General features: G+C 32.7%; 1 protein-coding gene across 1 annotated transcript in view; it reads left to right on the forward strand.

Moving 5' to 3' along the window:
• The window catches only part of LOC129216618 (uncharacterized), a 38,623-nt gene extending 19,449 nt beyond the window's left edge, over positions 1 to 19,174 (forward strand). The window contains exon 3 of the mRNA XM_054850835.1: positions 14,897 to 19,174. Within this exon, the coding sequence (XP_054706810.1) occupies positions 14,897 to 15,311 (415 nt within the window). The 3' untranslated portion in view covers positions 15,312 to 19,174. The remainder of the gene's footprint in view (positions 1 to 14,896) is intronic.
• The last annotated feature ends 829 nt before the right edge of the window (positions 19,175 to 20,003 follow it).

Below are 20,003 nucleotides of genomic sequence, written 5' to 3' on the forward strand. Positions count from 1 at the left end.
TTTTGACATTTTGAATTCAAATTATGTTTTTCGCAATCACGAGTGTGTATCTGTCGGCGTGTGTGCATGTGTGTGTGTGTAGGCGTGTGTGTTTGTGTCTGTGTACAGGCATAAGTGTGTGGGTATGTGTGTATAGGTAGGCGTTTATGTTTGTGTCGGTATATGTGTGTAGGTGTGTGTGTGTAGGGTATGGATATGGACGCAACCTGGAGACGGTTTTCGCTATAGGAGCAGCATCGTGAGGCCGGTCGAAGCGACAGTGGTGCTGGCAGAGGGTGCTGGTGGGAAAATAAAATGATAGGACGCCAAAAACAGTCAAGTGAGGACAATAAGCTATCGTGATTGCTCAAAAAAAATTGGGGGGGGGGGGTTAGATTTGGGGATCGAGCCGGCCAACGCATAAAGGGTAAATCATCATCACCAGCAAGGCCAATCCACTTTTTCGGAACGTCAGTGTTTCCACTGTTTCGGAAGTGTGAGGGGGGGGGGGGACACCTCCCAGAAGTCTTGGTTTTAGCATTGTTGTCAATCCTAATAAAGTACTTAATACACGGGTAAGGACTGTTGTGACCAAAAAACCCCTTCCGGAAGGAATTTCTGGCTGCGTTAGTGCGGAATGTACACATTTAAGTAGTTACGTATGTAGAAAAAATCTTTCACAGTTTCTCTTTATTTTCATATATTATTTATGGTGGTTAGTGTAATAGTTTATGAAATATAAATTTTTAAACCCGGATATTCTTTTATGCTAACTCTGTATATAATTTAAATTACTGAGTGCAATATTTTTTGCCGTGGAACCCAAAAGATCTGCGTGCTTAACATCGAAATCCCTAGCGTTGTAAAAAATGACCTTAGTGACAGCCTACTAATAAGTTGTCACTTAACTAGTGGAAGATTTTATTTCAAGATTAGTAATGTGTTTTTTGTTTTTGTTTTTTTTACTTGCTGGACTTTAAGATCCCAAAGACACCGGATTTCTACAAACAGAATTTTGGCAGAATCGCGCGACTCCTACGCATTTTCTCTACGCGTTTCGAATAAGAAAAATCGCTTTTTCATTCGACGTCATACGCGATGGGAGAGAATGCAAAAATTTACTGCTCCCGAAATAGCCTCCAAACTCACTTGAACTTGAGGTTTCGAACGTTGAAATCGAACTGGCCTAGGGCCAAGCGAACACTTTTTATGTACCTTGTACCCCAAAAATCTTTTTTCCCCCTCTTCCCAAAGTTGAAGCCAGCAATGTCAACTCGTTGTACAAAAAACTTCATTCACACGCAATCGGCCATTTTGGTTTTCAATGTGAGTCTGGATCTATAAAAAGGAAATATTTTGGATTCACTGGTACCACGTGGGATATATTTTAGGACAATCTGCGTATGAGAAAATATTTTCCTTAATTATTTTTAAAGTGAAATAGTTAAGATAAAGAACATTTTTCAAAATGACCGAATTGGAATTTAATTCTTGACAGAGAATTACTTGAAAATAACAGTACAGAGACAAAACACTATTTTATAGTTGCACTTCAAAGAAAATGTTATTTTTCATTTTCGGTAATAAATTTTAGCTTCAAATAAAAGTAGAAATTTATCACTTTGCCCCACGTAAAAAGAAAATTGATAATTAAAGTATTTTTCAAATAGTATTCTTTCTGTTTGATTATTTGAAATATCTTTCTTAAAATCATGAAGGATGAATGAATAATAGACTAATCAGTTTATATGTACAAGAAGTTATTAATGAATAAGTAATTACTGATTAAAATAATAAATGAGTTGATGGCTGGGGGGATGAATGAATAAGTAAATGAGTGAATGTGTGTAGGTATAAATAAAGAAATCGATGAATAGGGGAAGGAATTTTCAATAAATGAATGAATAAAATAGCTATTTGTCCAACATGTAAGCAACGTGGGGAAAAGTAAAGTGGTTCAGATCACTAAGCCTTTTCAAAATGAACAAATTGGAAATTTATTTTGAAAATTACAGTACATAAAGAAAGAACGTTTTATTCTATGATAAAACTTGCATTGAAACAGTATTTTTTAATTTTGGCTGTAAATTTGCACCTTCAAAAAAGAAGTCGAAAAATTTAACTTTAAAAATTCATGGGTCAAAGTGAGAAATGAAATATATTTCTAATGAAATATTTTCTATTCAATTGTAAGAAATATTTTTGATCAAATGAATCAGTAAATAAAAGTTTGAATGAATAAATGAAAAGTTACTGAAACAATAAACGAAATATTAAATTAATTAATTAATACATGAAGAAAAATAAATTAGTGAGCAAAAGAGTGAATGAATATTAAAAGAAGTGAATGAATGAATGAATAAAAAAGTAAATTACTTGATAAAGGAATACAAATAAATTAATTAGTAAATGAATGCGTAAGTGATTTAGTAAAAGTGATTAAGTGGGTGAACAAAACAAATTATTTCACTTTGCTCCATCCAGTTTGTCCCGCACGTACTTGACTAATAGTACAAAATATTTAAAATACAAATCATCTTAATAGTACCTAAATAAATAATTCACCGAATATTAGAAGGTCTGATTTAATATCTAAAATGTTAATAGCAAGAAATTTATCATTTTATAATAATAAAAATAACTTTTAAATTGCAACCAAAATATTACAATATGAGTGTCAATTTTTGAAAACTGCCTGTATTACCATATACTCGGGGTGCGGCGGGTCAGCATGGGCATCCATGAGAAAGAAAAAAAAAATCATTTCATGATCATTTTAATTTGTAAAAAATCAGTTTTTCCATCTTTTTCTTCTTATTTTTCCGGAAAAAAAAACTGGCGTTTTTCCACCCCTTCAAATTTTTTTGGTAATTTTTGCATCTCTAAAGTTACTCTGAATGGCTGAAAATATTTCAGTAGGCAATGCATGCATTTTTCAATTTCTTTAAGGTCTGTAAACAAAGATATTCTCGGTTTAAATTTATGGTGGCCCTAAGTGCATAATTATGCAAATTTCCGGCCATTTATCCTAGTGCATACAATGCAGTAAACCGTCGACTCTCCCCTCATTTATGAGGTGACAAACATTTAGCCCCGCCCCTACACCTGCACAAACGCCCCACAGAAGCATGGAGTCGGGGTGCGGCGAGTCAGCATGGGCATCCCTGAGAAAGAAAAAAAAAATAATCATTTCAGACATAAAAGGGCGGAGAGAGAGAGAGTCGCGTTTTTCTTTTGTCTCTCTCTCTCTCTCTCTTTCGGAATAGTCCTCCTCGCGTGCGAGAGAGTGGGAGAAGGCTAGAGACAGAGGAAAGGATGCTGGGATTGAGATGACGGGGAAACTCTCTTGCGAGGTTGCCAGAGGTAGGCTGTTATTCAAGTGCTTGGCTTTCTCGACTTCGGAGAAATTTTCTGCTGCTTTGAGGAGTTTGTTTTAAGTACTCAACGTAAAATAAGTACTAAGTTTTAAGTAAGTTAAGTACTTGAAATTTTATTTACTGTTATTTTATTGCGTCACTTGTTTCATAATGTTTCCTTTATTGAGTATTTTGCCTGAACAGATTTTTGTTTTCAGCTTCGTTGTCGCGTTAGTTAAAATCATCGTAACTGTATATTTCGTCTATAGTTCGTTGTTTAACATTTTAGGAAATATATTTTCTCGAAATACTTGGATGTCCTTTTTTTTCTCTTGAAAACTGCATATTAATACTCGATGTGCTGTTATTTCTTTATCTATATTTGTGCTGTGGTAATCATAACATAGGGTCTGGTGGGGGTAAAGTGGTCATAAAATCGTAGGTTTTCAACTTAAGTGCATAGTAAAAACAATAAATTCTTTAAACACTTCAGCTTTTTTTGTTGTTATTTTACATTGCATTATTAAAGAACACGGTACATTGCATTTCAGGAAAAAAATATTGAATTTAAGTAGTTTTATAACACTTTCATTTCCCTTCGTATTTATGACCACTTTACCCCATGGGATGGGGGAAAGTGGTCATAGCATGGGGTAAAGTGGTCATAGTTTAAAAAAACTGCAAAACCGTTACAAATAACCCTAATTTTTGTATATTTCGGTTATTTTTATAGTTACAAGTATATGTACGAGTATATACGGGTATACACGAGTTTACTATACGTGTCGTGTAGACATGAGTCAACATGTTCATATATGAATAGATACATGTATACATCAGATGCATGCACATGCCTACTCAAGAATATACGTGTATACACGAGTGTATACACGTATATACTCATGCATGTATACGTGATTACCTATAGGAATGTATACGTCTCTACACGAGTATATACGTATCACGTGTATATGCGTGTAAAGCGTAGAAAAGAACATCATATGCGTGTTTTGCGCTTGTATCTCGAGTATATGCGTGAATATCTGAGTATATACGTGTACAGTCGACGTATATACGCATATATAAGTGTATATACATACTTATACGAGTATACACGAGTTAATTCGTGGATATATCCAGTGCGTGTTTGTACGTGTCTACTCACGTAAATATATATGAAAGCACGATTATATTCGTATGTTTACGAGTAAACACGATTATTTACCTGTTAGACGTATATACGTGCATTTACGTGTATACACCAGTACATGTATCCATGTATATCTACGAGTATATCCACTAATATACATGTATGCTTACAGAATGAATCCAAGATTTTTTGCAAAATCTAAGTGGTATGAAAGGGGAGGATAAGAAGCAAAGAATCATAAGGAACTTATGGTCGCTGACGCGCTACATGCACAAAAGGTCAGAAACTGACGTTAGCAAAACAGGTCACAAATTTGTTACACAAAGATGATTTCACCCGACATTTTAGTTTTTAAGACATATTTAGAGCAGTTGTTAAAAGTTACGGCCTGTAGTAGTTCTAATACACGCATCGCAACGAAGGTGCAGCGACTTACGAAAGTTTTTCAAAAGTCTCGTAATTGCAACAAAGTGATTGCGATGCATGTATTACAGCTGCCGGCCGCAAATTTCATCAATAACTTTAAAATTTTCTTAAAACCTAAAATGTTGTCTAAAATTGTCTTTGTGTAATAAATTTGTGACATGTTTTGCATCCATCAGTTTCTGGCTTTGCGTGCATGTAGCGCGTCAGCCTTAAATTTGATTCTGGATGTTTCTTATGATTCTTGCTTCTTATCCTCCCGTCTAACACCTTTTAATAATTTGACCAAGAGTTTAGACTCACCCTGTATACATGTATATCATATGCTTATATACAAGTGTCTACTCGAGTACGTACACGTATATACGTGTCTCCCCGAGGATATAATTGTTCGTATATATACGAGCATATACGGGGGAATATACGTGTATAGTCGAATGTATATCTGTATAGATAAAAAATACTTGCAGATACCCAAATACGTGTTTATTGGTGCATTTATGTGAATACGTATATATACGTGCCTACACGTGTATATGCGTATACATATGCATATACTCGTATATTTAACCCCTGTTTATTGTAAAAACAATACATATTAAGTGAAATTAATATTTAATTTATATCTGCCTTATACTTAAAGATTTAGTGACTTTAGAAGAACAATATTCGTTAAGCCTAATATTATGACCACTTTACCCCATCTTACTTAAATTGTTCTAACAAATTATTCAAAATAGATTCAGCTAACTGTTAATGAGTAAGAGTTCTTGAGACATGTAGGAAGCTTCCTGTGCAGTCAATCTGTTCATAATTCTAATAATCAAAATTTCCCAAGGAAGTTAAAAAAGGTGTTTAGATTTTAAGAATTTTCATATTTACACAAAATATTTTTTTTTTACCAAATAAAATTTTGCCAGTTGTAAAATTTTGTATTCAAAATATAGTTTATAAATGCACTACCCTAAAATAAAATTTTCACATTTATTTGAACATTAATTTCCAAGCTATAGCCATTTATTTGAATTATGACCACTTTACCCCATTGACCACTTTCCCCCACCAGACCCTACGTATCATATTTTTATCGTAAAAATTTTACTTTTCTGTTTAAAATGTTAAATTAACAATATATATTTTTCATAAACTTATTATTGTTTAAGATATTGAAAAACGTTTCGTAGTAAAGGCACAATACAGTGTTCATAATGCTTCAATTTAACTCTTTATCCTCTGAAAAGACATTCACTTGTTTATTTTTTATGCTAATCTGTTAGGCATTGTATTGAAGATTTTAAAATGACATGACGAACATTTAAGAATAATTTTGCTTTTTCCCATATTTTGAATTGTTTTTTTAATTTAAGCGCATAAAATATCATGTGTACAGCTTACTGCAATTAGTTGAATCACATCAAATTTGATCCAACTGCGTTAATATTTTTAGGAACTGACCCATGATTTTAAGTCAGGATTTTGACTAATTATAAGTATAGTATTATTTTTTTAAAACACAATTACTTTTATCAATGTCGTGTGTTCTCTGTATTTGTCACTGTGCTTTTAGTGGTAATGCTTTAAAATGCAGTGGATATATGAATCACGTTTGTTTTAAACAGTTTTGATTCAATAAAGCGGCGAATTTAATAAAGCTGGATTTTGTTCTGTTTTTGACGATTTCATTCAGTAAAGCAGCTGATTCAATTAATCACTGATTCGATTAACCGGCATGCACTGCATCTGCAAATACAGTATGCAACTAATCTGTGTTTTACAGATAAGGAAGTACGATTATCATTTTTTATTTTGCGCCATTATGATATTTTTATATCAAGCGGAGGAATAAATTCAAAGCCCATTTTAAATGTATAGCAGGCTTTCTAGCATGTCCTTAGAATTGCAACATTGCGATTGATGTGTTGCTCTTGCATTCATGCTTTTCTTTATCTCTCTGTCTTGATTTTTTAAAAATCAGAAAAGGCATACAGTAGTTCAGGTCAAATTTAATCCACAATAAATTTGGAGAAAATCTCTTAGCGTAATGTATGATAGCCAAAATCAAAAAATGTTTGTAAAAATAAATGATTTACCTGTTTTAGCGTTATCCTATCACTTAGCGTTACTTTGTTCGCCATTTCACCCAAATACAATGTCTTATGATCATTTATCAATGGGGATTTTTTTTTTAATTTGAAAAATTGTATCTAAATCAAACACATGGATGCGCAAAACTTTTAACGGCAATTGCTCATTTTGAACTCCGCTGCAGATACGACTTTTGCGCTTAGCACAGCAGAGTGTGCAGCAATAGGTCTTCTACCTTTTCTTTTGAAATCGAATACAATTTTTAAAAAATGTGAAGAACAAAATTATCTTTCGTTGTTCAAAGTTACACTAACTGACTGTAGTTTTTGTGTTCTTTTTATCATTCATCCTCAAAAAATCTGGTAGTAAATTGAAAGTTTTTGTTTGAATTCTGTTTGAGGCGAAATTTTGGAAATGGAGGTTCTCGAGTGTTGTCATTAAAGCGGTGACTGCAGTGGTTTTTTCTTTTTTTTTTGAAGAGGGGCAACTCCACAAGCAAAAAAAGTATGCATTTTGTAATGTTCAACGCAAAATAGACATTGTACAAAAGTTATTTTCCCCTAGATTGTTGTATTTAAGCTGAATTTAATGTTATAATTGAATTCAGAAAATTTTATTTTGGTCTATTTGGGAAAGAAAAGCTAAAAGCATGATACTGACTGACATGCAACTATTCAAAATGTCAGTCAGTTACCATGCTTTTAACATTAAAAAAAATCATACAAAATGTATTTTGAAAATTTAATTATACCAATAAATTCAGCTTAAAATCTACACTAATCCAGGGGAAAAGATCGTTTGTACAACGCATATTTTGCATTGAATTTTACAAAATACATACTGTTTTGTTTAAGAATGTAAGTCAGTTATTTGCCCGTGGAATTGCCCAGAGTAATCAAGTACAATAATTTAGGAAAGACTTGAACAAAAATAACTTCAAAAATAATCTATGTAGAAAGCCTTTCTTAATGATCCCGTTGTTAGTTTTTTCTATTGTTTCCTCAAACTTAGAACGCTTCGAATATCATTGAAACAGACAAAAATAACGCCGAAACATTTTCCGCTACATTCACAACTCGTCAGATACTATCGGAAATTTTCCACATGTCGGCTTGGCAACCATTTGGCGGTACTCGTTACCACCGGCAACCCTGTGTCAGGAGCCAAGCTCCATTTTCTCTCCACGGGGAGAAATGCTGCGCGAAGCCAACATTAAAAAATTCTCATGTTTCGAATATTGCGATCTCTCATATTTAGATAAATCCCGGCACTTAACCATCTGTATTACTTATGATCACTTCCAAAACTAATGACGATGAAGCCAAGCTTATGACGCTTGCCCCCGCAATTTGGTTCGACCCTGTTGTCAAGCCATGTTGCTCTTTAAGATGTAGTTCCAATACGAAAAAAATAAACCTCGTCTGTCGTTTCTATTTCTTCAAGAGGTGCTACCCATGGCTGCTTCCATAGACAATCGTCTGCATGTGTACTACGTAACGATACCTGTGGAACGGTGAGTGGGAATCGTCTGCTTATAATATCGTCTGTTTATTTTGGTGGAATAGTGTTCCTTGTAATGTCGCTGTGTCTGAACGGGGATTGCATGTCAGTTTTAGCTTCGTAGTAGAGAAAATGTGCTTTGTTTCAAATATTTCATTAACTCTCTCGTTTTCATTTGTTGCAGACGTGATTTGAACGCTGCTTATGTAACATTTCGATTTTCAATCTGAACTGGCAACTTAAATTGGTTGATTCGAATTTTAATTACTTAAAACAAATTTTCTATGTATGTGTGGATTAGTGCATATCCTTTTAGTATCTCCCATTTATATTTCAATTGCCTTTTTTTTTGTTACTAAATTTAGCAGTAGCCTAATTGGAAAAATTGTAAAAGTACGCTTTGGTAAGCAAAACCAGGATTTTTGGAATCAACATTTTGTTTTCTTGCGTATGTTATTTTAACTGTGGTAGTTTTAACTGGCATTAAATTAAACTCTTAACGTAATTCTTTAAAAAAAATCTTAACCCATTCAGCAAAAAAAGGAACATTTATTGCTATGTTATGTGCAAATTTAACTAATAATAATCTAACTAATAATAACTAATAACTTAAAAATATCTATCGTTCTTTAGTCACAGCTAAAATTTGATTAGTTTGAAATGTCCATAGCTTTAATTCTAAGCACTGTAGATAAACATTTCAAGATGCAAAACTACAAGTTTTTATTTTTAATCTGAATGCTTTCCTTACTTACATGTCATTTGAACTAGTTTTTTCATGTGTAGAATTAAGCAAATGAATTTTTCTTATTATTCATTCATGATATTTTTAAGTATAGAACGTCAATTATTTAACGTAGAATGGTATCATAAATTAAAAAAAAAAAAAATCGTTTTTCTGTTCAACAGAATTAAAATCAGACTTGGAATGATTTACCAAACCATATTTTTGTGTCAGAAAGTGGATAAATGTAGCGAAGGCTTTGATGAAAATAGTTAAAAATGCAATTTTCTTTCGGAAAATATCTTAATGGGGTTGTTTCCAAAATTTTAAAAATATTTTTTCTGAAAGAACATGTTTAAAAACATAGGATCCAACAATTTTTTTTAAATAATTTGTTTAAGTTTTATATTTAAAAAAAACTTAAATCGTTGCGCTTTCATTGTTTATATTTCTTGCCGATGACATCACAAATGATGAAATGCCATTCTGTGTTCCCATTCACAGAGCAAAATATTTAATTCGCATCTTTACTCACGTGTTTTGGCAACGATATGGTTGATAGCAAACGTAGAGCGCAATTTTAATTCGCTTCTTGATTATCATAACGTGGAAACGCGGTACAAAGATGCGCCATAGTGCATCATTTGTAAGGTTATAAAGACCACGCCTTGTTTGAAGAATCGGACATTTAAAAAAATTAATTAAAACATAATTGTTGGGAAAAAAGTATTTTCTGGGTCCATGTAATTTTTTTGCTCATTCTATTCATTCCAATGACTAAAAGTAGTACTTTTGACTGAAGGAAACCACCCCATCAGCTGATTGAGTGCTTTTATATGTTTTTACTTTCTTCTATATCTAATATATAGAAGAAAGTATTGGATTCTTGCAATTTTTCGAATTTTGACGGATTCGAACGTTTTGAGGTGTGCTGAGTCCATTTCGACTATTTTTGGAAAATGTCTGTGTGTGTGTGTGTGTGTGTGTGTCACGTCTGTGTGTGACCAGTTTTTGTGGCCGCTCTACAGCAAAAACTACCGCATGAAATCGAACGAAATTTGGTACACATATGTGCCGCTATGTGAACTTGTGCCCATTGGTTTTTGGCGCGAATCCCTCCAAGGGGGGTGGAGCAATGGGGCGTTTTTTGAGTTACGCGTGCTTGCTATTCCTCAGGAAGTAACCGGCGGAATCAAACAAAATTTGGTCCATATGTTGCCATTAACAGGAACAGGTGCTGATTCAATTTTGGTGTCAATAACTCAAACGGGGGTTGAGCTATAGAACGTTTTTTGTCGTCAATTGTGACTGCTGTATCTCAAGAAATAATGAACGGAATGAAAGAAAAATTTATCGGCAAGTAGCCCTTAGTGGGCATAAGAGCTGATTTTATTTTGGTGTCAACAGCCAAAAAGGGGGTAGCGCAATCACCCGTTCTTTTTTTCCGTTGTGAGTGCCCTATCTCAAGAAGTAATGCTACGTTCTGGTTGAAATTTGGAATATATGTGAATCCATAAGTAAACAGGCTTTGGTTCAATTTGGACGCCAATCGCTCCAAAAGGTGTTGATTTTTTTTTTTTTTTTTTTTTTTTTTTTGCGAATAAAAATAGCTTTATTAATGCAACAATAAGAAAGATAAATCGTAATAGATTGTCGTCTGCGTATTTCTCGTGATTTTAATTGTATGGAAATGATCGGAAATATTATCTCAATGATTTAAAATTTTTAACTGTTGCCATCTTATGTTTGTCAATAAATAAAATATTTGTAATTAATTTAAGCAAGGCTTTTAAAATAACTTTCATTTTTCGCTCTTTGCTTTGCTTTTGCAATAATTCAGACATTGGGATGGTCGTCAAGTTTTTTTTTATGTGAAATTTTGTTTTTGTTGGGAATATTGCTTCCTCATCAAGCATGGGGAGGGATCCGAAAAAAAAGAAAAATATAGAAGAAAATTTCGTGATGGCCACAGCATACTAGTTTTTTCTTAGCTGTACTGTCAATGGTTTCGAAAAAAATAATATTGTGAAATGCACAGCAGGTAATTTTGTATTAAATTTATTATTTATTTTGAGCAAACTTACTTGTCAGAGAACAATCAGAAGTATATAAATTCTTCATTAGAAATATATTAAACCAATATAATTTGAGCTAAAGTAAGGTGAAATGATTGAGTTTCAAAAAATGATTTAAAATTGTCAAAGAGAATGAAATTGCAATGAGTTGAGATCATGACGATCTGCAGCAAAACGAGTTTTTGTCTTGATGAATTGACATTCTGCAAATGGATTTGGGATCTGTTGGTGAAGGATGATGATGATACATATTCCATGAAACGTGCTCTCGGAATCCTCTCCGTTGACTCCCTACTTTTCCCTCTCTTAACTGTTATACATGTTTTACTTTGAAAAGGTGGAAGAAACTAAACCACTAAGCTCTTTTTTTAAATTTATTTTTCAATTTTTAAAGTGTTCAAGTATTTTGCTCCCTTCTAAAATTGGTATAGAAGAACGTTTTTTGTCAATAGTTTCATTGAAACTGTGTTGCATTTCAAAGAGAAAAAGAGTACTCTACCAGCTTATGGTGTTTAAGTGCAATGTTTAAGTTTAAAAGACTGAAAATAATAATGTAACGAGATGTAGATGCGTGAATTGTTAGACAATAAATTTTTTGTGAATAAAAATTATATTCAGTTGTTTAAATGGCAGTTTCATATGAATTATAAGATAGAACTGGATGAATAGCCCAGGAATGATTAATATTTTTCTAACTAAAATCAGAAGTCAGAAAAAGGAATAGATTTTGACAAGAATCAAATTATTATTTTCTCAAAAAATGTCATTTGCTCCTAATAATTGCGTAAATTATCACACATAACGTGTAGCTGAATTATTGCATGTTAATCATTTGAATAATTGTAGTGAACTAAATATTGTAATTAAACGCAATTTATAATTTTATTTCTGTAAAATATTGAACGCAGTGTGCATTTAAAGTACTATTTTTTAAATAATAATTTACTGAAACAATGCTCAATTTGAAATGAATTCCTTCTGTTAATTAAAAGTAAAAAATGAAAAAAAAAACTTGCAAGAAATGACAACTAAGCAACTGCAAGAAATGACAGCTAATCAAGTTATTAATCATTGTCTTGAGGATATCGCGCGAAAGTTTCATTTTTGTATGTTGGTTTCCGTTTGTATATTCCAGAGTGCTTAGGCTGTTAAAAGTGCTTCAAACTAAAGTTACTAAGCTCTTTTAGTGTCAAAACTCTTTAATGCTCGTCTTATCATGTGACGATAATAAAAACAAAATTTATAGTAACACAACATTCATAAATATGACCTAATCTCGCGGAAGGCGACATCCATGTTTTCAGAAGAAGCCATGAAGAATCATTTACTGGGTGGTTGAAATGACGTTAAAAAGTAAATCATGTACTCAAGTTACAAAATGACGTTTTCAAGAGAAGCCATAACGAATCAATTACTGGGTGGTTAAAATGACGTTAAAAAGTAAATGATGTATTCAGGTTACACCATGATGTTTTCAGGAGACGCCGTGAAGAGGCATTTACTAGGTGGTTGAAATGACGTTAAAAAGTATATAAAGTATTCAAGTTACAAAATGACGTTTTCTGGAGAAGCCATAACGAATCAATTACAGGGTGATTAAAATTACGTTCAAAAGTAAATGATGTATTCAGGTTACACCATGATGTTTTCAGGAGATGCCGTGAAGAATCATTTACTGGGTGGTTGAAATGACGTTAAAAGTAAATCAAGTATTCATGTTACAAAATGACGTTTTCAGGAGAAGCCATAACGAATCAATTACTGGGTGATTAAAATTACGTTAAAAAGTAAATGTTGTATTTAGGTTATACCATGATGCTTTCAGGAGACGCCGTGAAGAATCATTTCCTGGGTGGTTGAAATGACGTTAAAAAGTAAATGATGTGTTCAGGTTACGCAATTATGCTTTCAGGTGAAGTGATAATTATTTACTCAGTGGTTCAAAATGACGTTAAAAAGTAAATAACTAATTTTTGTGCTTAAAAATTTAAAATCCTAAAATAAAATTAAATGCATAAATAGCTATAAAACTGTAGACACGTATTTCGGAGCTGCAAGGATGACCTTTTTCACTGTAGAAATGAGAGCATATAGATGTAAAAAAACTTAACTTTTTTCATCCATGAGAACTTTTTTTTCTATCTTGTAACTCTGAAACATTTGCTATTATTATTGCTATTTGTACAATGTGCAAAAAACTATTTTTTTGTTCTCTTTTTTTTTAATTGATATTTTTCATAATCGTAAAAACATAGTTCAAACAATTTGGATAAATTTTCTGTTATAGATTTTTTTTAAGAGGCAGAAGGAAAATTATGTGTCAAAGTGTTTATAGTAAATTACGTGGCGTCCTCTAAATTAACTTTTTCTAGTTATTATTATTATTATTTTTTTTTTTGTTGTTGAAAGCACGTTCACACAACGTAAAACTTTATAGACCAACCGAGTATACTCGGACGTATCTACAGGAGAGTCTCAATACAGTCTGACTCTGATGTGTTGAGATATGATCTTGACCATATTTACCACTTTTTTTGCGAGTTCAGTAAAAAAAGGACGTAATATTAGCAAAGATTTTAATTAAAATACTTTGTCAAAACTACAACGAAAAAAACCCAACTCAACTTCAACTGATCTTCCCTATGTCTCCAAAAAGAGATCAACATCGTCAAGATCATTGCTCAATTTATCAGAGTCACACTAAAGTTGTTTCTCGTTTCATCTTGCGTCTGAATATTATGTCATGCAGAGATCAACATTGTCAATATTATAGCTCAACTATTCAGAGCCATACTCAAGTTGTTTCTTGTTTATCTTGCATCTAAACATGGTAAAGTCTGCTAGGATCAACATTGTCAAAATCGTTGACCCACTAATCAGAGCCACACTAAAGTCGTTTCTAGTTTTATCTTGCGCCTTCATGTTATGTCATGCAGATATCAACGTTGTCAAGATCATAGCTCAACTCATCAAAGCCATGATAAAGTTGTTTCTTTTTTTTATCTTTCGTCTAAACATGGTAAAGTCATGCTAGGATCGACATTGTCAAAATCATAGATCAATTAATCAGAGCCACACTAAAGTTGTTTCTAGTTTTATCTTAAGTCCAAACATGTTATGTCATTCTTATAGACTCCATACGGCAGTTGTTGAAGTGCACTCTGGTTTTTAATAATATTTTTTTTGAGCAATCACGATTGCTAATTGTTTTCACTTGATCGTCCTTGATGTTTGGTTCCTTTTTCAACCCCACCGTCCTCTGCCGGCACGACTCCTTCCGGTAGCCGCTGCTCCTAGTCGGTGGCGTCCATGTCCTACACACACGCACGCTCATACACACACACGCGCCTTTACACACATACACAGTCACACACACACACGCCAACGAGCAATCGCACAGGTCTACGCACACAAACATGCCTACACATACACAACTATACACACGTAACTACCCAAGAGCTGGAACAGGAACCGTTTCTAGAAACAAGCGAATGGGGTAGTAACCAATGAGTAGGGTCCTGCCGCAACTCGTGATTGCGAAAAACATAATTTGAATTCAAAATATTAGAATTCAAGTTAATTTTTTATTTTATTTTCTTTGCAGTCACGAAAGTGGGATAGACAACCCTTTCCGACCTGACGGCGAGTTGAGTCGAGAGGCAGACACCATAGTGAGCCTGATCAAGGAGGGTAAGCCTATCACCCCAGTCAAGATGGACGAGGCCGATCTGGACGGAGTCGTCTTGAACGGTTTTCCTCAGACAGACCAAATGGACTCTATGTTGCTGTCTGGACCATCGGCCAACGGCAAAGAGGTCAAAGAAGTGGTTGTCACCCCTCATACAGCATCGTCGCCACTGGGCGCCAAATCTGGTGCCAACGGGCGCACCCCAAAGGATTCGCCAGCAGGAGTTGTCGAAATACAGCGCGGTGTCATAGTGCCGCCCACTGACGCCCCAGCCGTGGAACAGGTAGTTATAAAGAAGAAGCCAAAGTGCAAGTGTTGTGTAATTCAGTAGGAGAGGACACTTTCTCCGAAATGGACCCTTAAAGATTCGATAAATATATATATTATGGCGGCCTATTTGTGCGCTGGGTCGTCTCATACAGCTTATATTTTCCACTCTGTGTACCTATCTTCATGGACTTGATAGTGACTGCGCCTTGCAGATGGGAGCTAGTATATTTGCTGGAGTCACTGCAGTATTCCTCCAATACGAATGGACATCAGCGGATAACACGTTTCCTGAAATTGTCAGAAAATCAACAGTGATGGCGCTGAATTTTTGTTTTGTGCCCGTATCGAACATCGCTGCGCCTTAGATGATGGAACGGGAACTCCGTATATCCATGACCAAGTTGAGCTGTTTCCATGCTTCATTGCAGTAATACTGAAATTGAGATGGACATCGCCAATTTACTAAGCTGAGCTAGTGTTGCTGTGTTCCTCATTTTTATTACTGTAGTACAGACACGTGGAGGGTTTCTGGAGCGGTGGATTTGCTACGGGAAACTATGTGACGCTATTTTGAAATCGTTCGTCGTCGAGAGTGCGAAAAGTGCTAATTAAACTATTACACATTTCTAATGATCATTTTATTTTCAGCAATTGCAATTTTACGCTTTTCGCCTTTTAACATCATTTAAAAGATTTAGCTGTACAATATTACAAACGTATGGCTAAGTGATATTGCTTGCTTTTCCAAACTAGTTGTTCAGGTGGTTAGCAATAGTGTTCCAAAAGTCATATACGTCATCGCACATTCTTATGTTCAACTTCATGTTTTAACCAAATGTGATAATATAAGAATGGTACATTCAATATTTTCATTTTTGTCGGCGTGATTTAAAATCAGTATAAATAAATTACACGATCACTAATAAGTATAAAAAATAAAAAAAAAAACACATACACCAGTAGTGTTACTTTCAAAATGTTCTTAAACGATTTAATTCATTGTTTTTAAGTAGGTTTTGAATCAAGTAGCATAATTTTTTGAATATCTAAATAATTTATATGTTTAAAAAATATTTTTCTAATCTTATCATTTACATTTCACTTTAAAGTTCCAAAAGTTGTTCTTAAAAATTAGTTGTTATGCGGAAGTATTTCTATTAGTTTAATGTCATGCGAACACGACACATATTTCAAAGCTAAAGTATTCTGCTTTTAATAAGTGATAATGATATGTTTAATTATGATTCTCAAAACCTGTATTTTGTAAATACAAGAAAACAAATTTTTAATAAGTATTCATTGTGCTATTACATGTATCCTCTACTACAAAATTTGATTTTAAAAATAAAAACCAATCTAATTTCATCAGGTTGAATACATTGAATAAGTGGCTTTATTAATGAATATTTTATTTTGCAACTTCACTTTTTCCCAATTTCTGTGTATTTACTTCTCAATTATTCCTTTAGGAAGTAATAAAATGTCACAGAAGTAATAGATGTTTAATTTTAATACTTACTAGATATCGTGTTTATCTGCTGCGAACTATACTCGCGTTAAAGCGCAGCGCTTCATAAATAAATTAGCAGTCACTAATTTTTGCTGGAATGCTCTTAAGGTGCATACTTTTGTGATATTGTGCAGCGAAAAGACATTTTTCTTAGCTAGTATCACTCTCAGGTGGGGGTACAATTTGCGAAGGTACAGCTTAAAAAGTGAGCCTGAATAGGAGGGGTGGGGAGAGTCTAAACATACCTAGGCTAATTGATGTTTCATGAAATTAAGGATAGCTTTTTATATAAGTCATGTATTTTAATTGTCATCTCAAAATTTTTATTCAATGTACAGAAATTTCTTATATTTTTTGGACATTTTCTAAACACCGCAAAATTTTACGTATGCGATAATTTAGTTTTAATCGGAAATATATTTTTTCAAACTAATGTGTTTACAAAATGTTTGTTTGTTTTAAAAATCAATTGTTGCTTTTTGGCACAAAATTAATGTTATTTTGATTAAAATTTTAACTTCTGATTTTTTAAAAATACTCGATATCGCTCATTTGGGAGAAGAGTGCCAAATACGAAGAAATGAAATTTTACAGGAGAGGCGTTTGAAGTTTAACTCTTCAGGAAATTTGCTGTATGACCAGTAAATTTCCTGTGCTCTCCAGTGGTTAATATTCGAACAAAATATCTGTTATTATATTCCAAAGAAGATAATGTCATTTGAAGGCATTTAAGTGGGGAAAAAAAAGAAAATTAAAAAAATTTCGTATTGTGGCACTGTTCTTCCAAACAAGCGATATGTAAAAACTATTTTCAAAATCATTTTTACCTTCGTTATAGTTCTCTCATTTCTGATCCCCTTATTACATTCATAACCCCAAGCATGCTTCTGACAAGATGTATTTTTATAACAATAAATGATAAGTGTTCTCTGGGTGATAGCAAAAGCATCATTTTAAGGCATCACAATTTGGGGTTAAATCTGTGTCATAAATGCAGTGGAAAGGGAATTTTCTTAAAAGAGCGAAGATTGATATTAAAGAGGAGATCTCCTTTTAGAGTTGCTGATATTTTGAGCATGAAAAGCTGAGTAGGAGAAGTTAGAACATATTTTTTAACTAAACTGCAGTTTCTTCAGTTATACTGTTGATTACTATTAATTTTAAATATAAGTAAAGTTCTCTAGCACAGACATTTATTTTTCTGTAATTTATTTTTCTATACAATATAAATGATTTTCCATTTTCTCACAAGGATTTCGCATTTTGAAAAAGTTTTTGCGTAGTGTCTATAAAAGATAAATTTTATGCAAGCATACGATATTATTTCGCTGATAATGGCAAGTGTCAAAACCTTCATTTTTTAGTGCAATAAACATTAATGCGAGGATTTTTTTTTTTCAGTTTAGAATTGCCAATATAATAAAGTATGAGAAAATTTTGTGACTTGACAATTGGTATAAAAAATACAGTTTTATCACATAACGAAAAATGTTCTTTTGTAACATAGTAGGTCAATTGCAATTCAAAGTTATTGAATTGAAATTGTTTATTTGAATTACATAAAAAAAAAACTCTATCACCAATCTTTTTATTGCAACTTTTAACGTAATGAGTTCTGATTTTAATTCCAATGATGTTGAATATTTGTTGCCTGTATCATCTGAGTGTTGATCCAAATATTTTTTTATCTAATGTAGTTTTAAATTTATTTTAATTAGTACAGTTTGTAAGGCTTGTGTAACGATGCTTGCATCCAAGCTTTATAATCGAAAACTTCCAAGTGAATTTTCGGTTGGAATCATTATATAATTGAACTATATTCAAAATGTTTTGCATGGATTTGTAAATACTCTCACTCGCATGGAAGTTAGTGTTATCGTTTGCTAAAGGAAAACTTAAACTATTTTTTAAATTTATGTGAGCAAAATAAGAATTTGAGAGAATAAGTTATTAAATTAATTCGATTCTTATTTAGTTTTGACATTTTTTATTTGATCTCATTATTTATTGTTGCATATGATTAAAGTCATGATTCTTTTATTGAAAAATGTTCAAATGTTTTATCGTTTTGTTTTATAGATATATATTTTGAAAGTTTAATTCGATTTTTTTCTGCAAAATTTTTAAATTGCAGTGTTTCAATTGTGTCGTGCGTTCATTAAATAGTCTTTCTTTGTTCTAATTTATCAAACAATGCAAAACAAAACTTTTTAAAAATTACTTTCTAAAAAATTGTTGATTTTTTTTTCTGAAATTCAGGGAAATTGACGTGTTTTAAATGACTTGTTTATTAGATGAAAAGGTTGTTAATATATAAAAGTCAAATTGTGTGATGTGCATTCTTTTTTATCCGACATTAAAGATGAGCCTGAAAGCTGTATAAAGTCATTTTTGAGATAGTAAAGAATTTCATTTGAAAATGTGTTGTCTACTTCTTTCATTACCAACTCTTTTAATAAGACCCAACGCTGACATAACGCGCGCTAAAATTTTGTATTTAAAAATATGTATTCTATTTCTTTTGTTCTCATTTCTCTTTATGAGATTCAACTAGGGGTGCCCATCCCCCTTCCCGAATTCAATCGCGCAAATGCTCCCCCCTAAAAAATTCTAACCCCTCTTTCCCTTATTCATCTTTTAGCTCCCTTTTTTAATTTTATTAATTTTTAAAAATATTTTTTATTAAATTTATTTTTTAATATCTTTTTTTTAATATTTTTATTTGTTTATTTTTATTATTTTATTTGAAAAGTTCTATGCTACGCCAATGATACACACGCACAAACTAAATAAGTAAATGAAATAAAATATAAACATAAAATAAATTAATTAAAAATAAATCCACAAATAAATTTTGATAAATAAATTAGAAAAATTTAAAAAAAAAACCAAAAATTTTAATGGCGCATCTTGCGTCAAATCTTCCCCTCAGGGCAGCCCTGGATCCAACGCTGACGCAACGAACGCTAAAGAATTTCGTTTAAAAAATGTGTTGCTACTTTTATTTTCAACTCTTTTTAAGAGATTCACCGCTGACACAACGGGCGCCAAAGAATTTCGTTTGATATTGTGTTGTCTACTTTTATTCCCAATTCTCTTAATGAGATCCAACGATATGACGCAACGAACGCAAATGAATTTCATTTAAAAATATGTTGTCTTTGTTTTATTCCCATCTCTGCTTATGAGATCCAACGCTGACGAAAAGAATTCAGTTAGAAAATATGCTATCGACTTCTTTTA

Source organism: Uloborus diversus, chromosome 2 (assembly GCF_026930045.1).
Source record: "Uloborus diversus isolate 005 chromosome 2, Udiv.v.3.1, whole genome shotgun sequence".
Lineage (NCBI taxonomy): Eukaryota > Metazoa > Arthropoda > Arachnida > Araneae > Uloboridae > Uloborus > Uloborus diversus.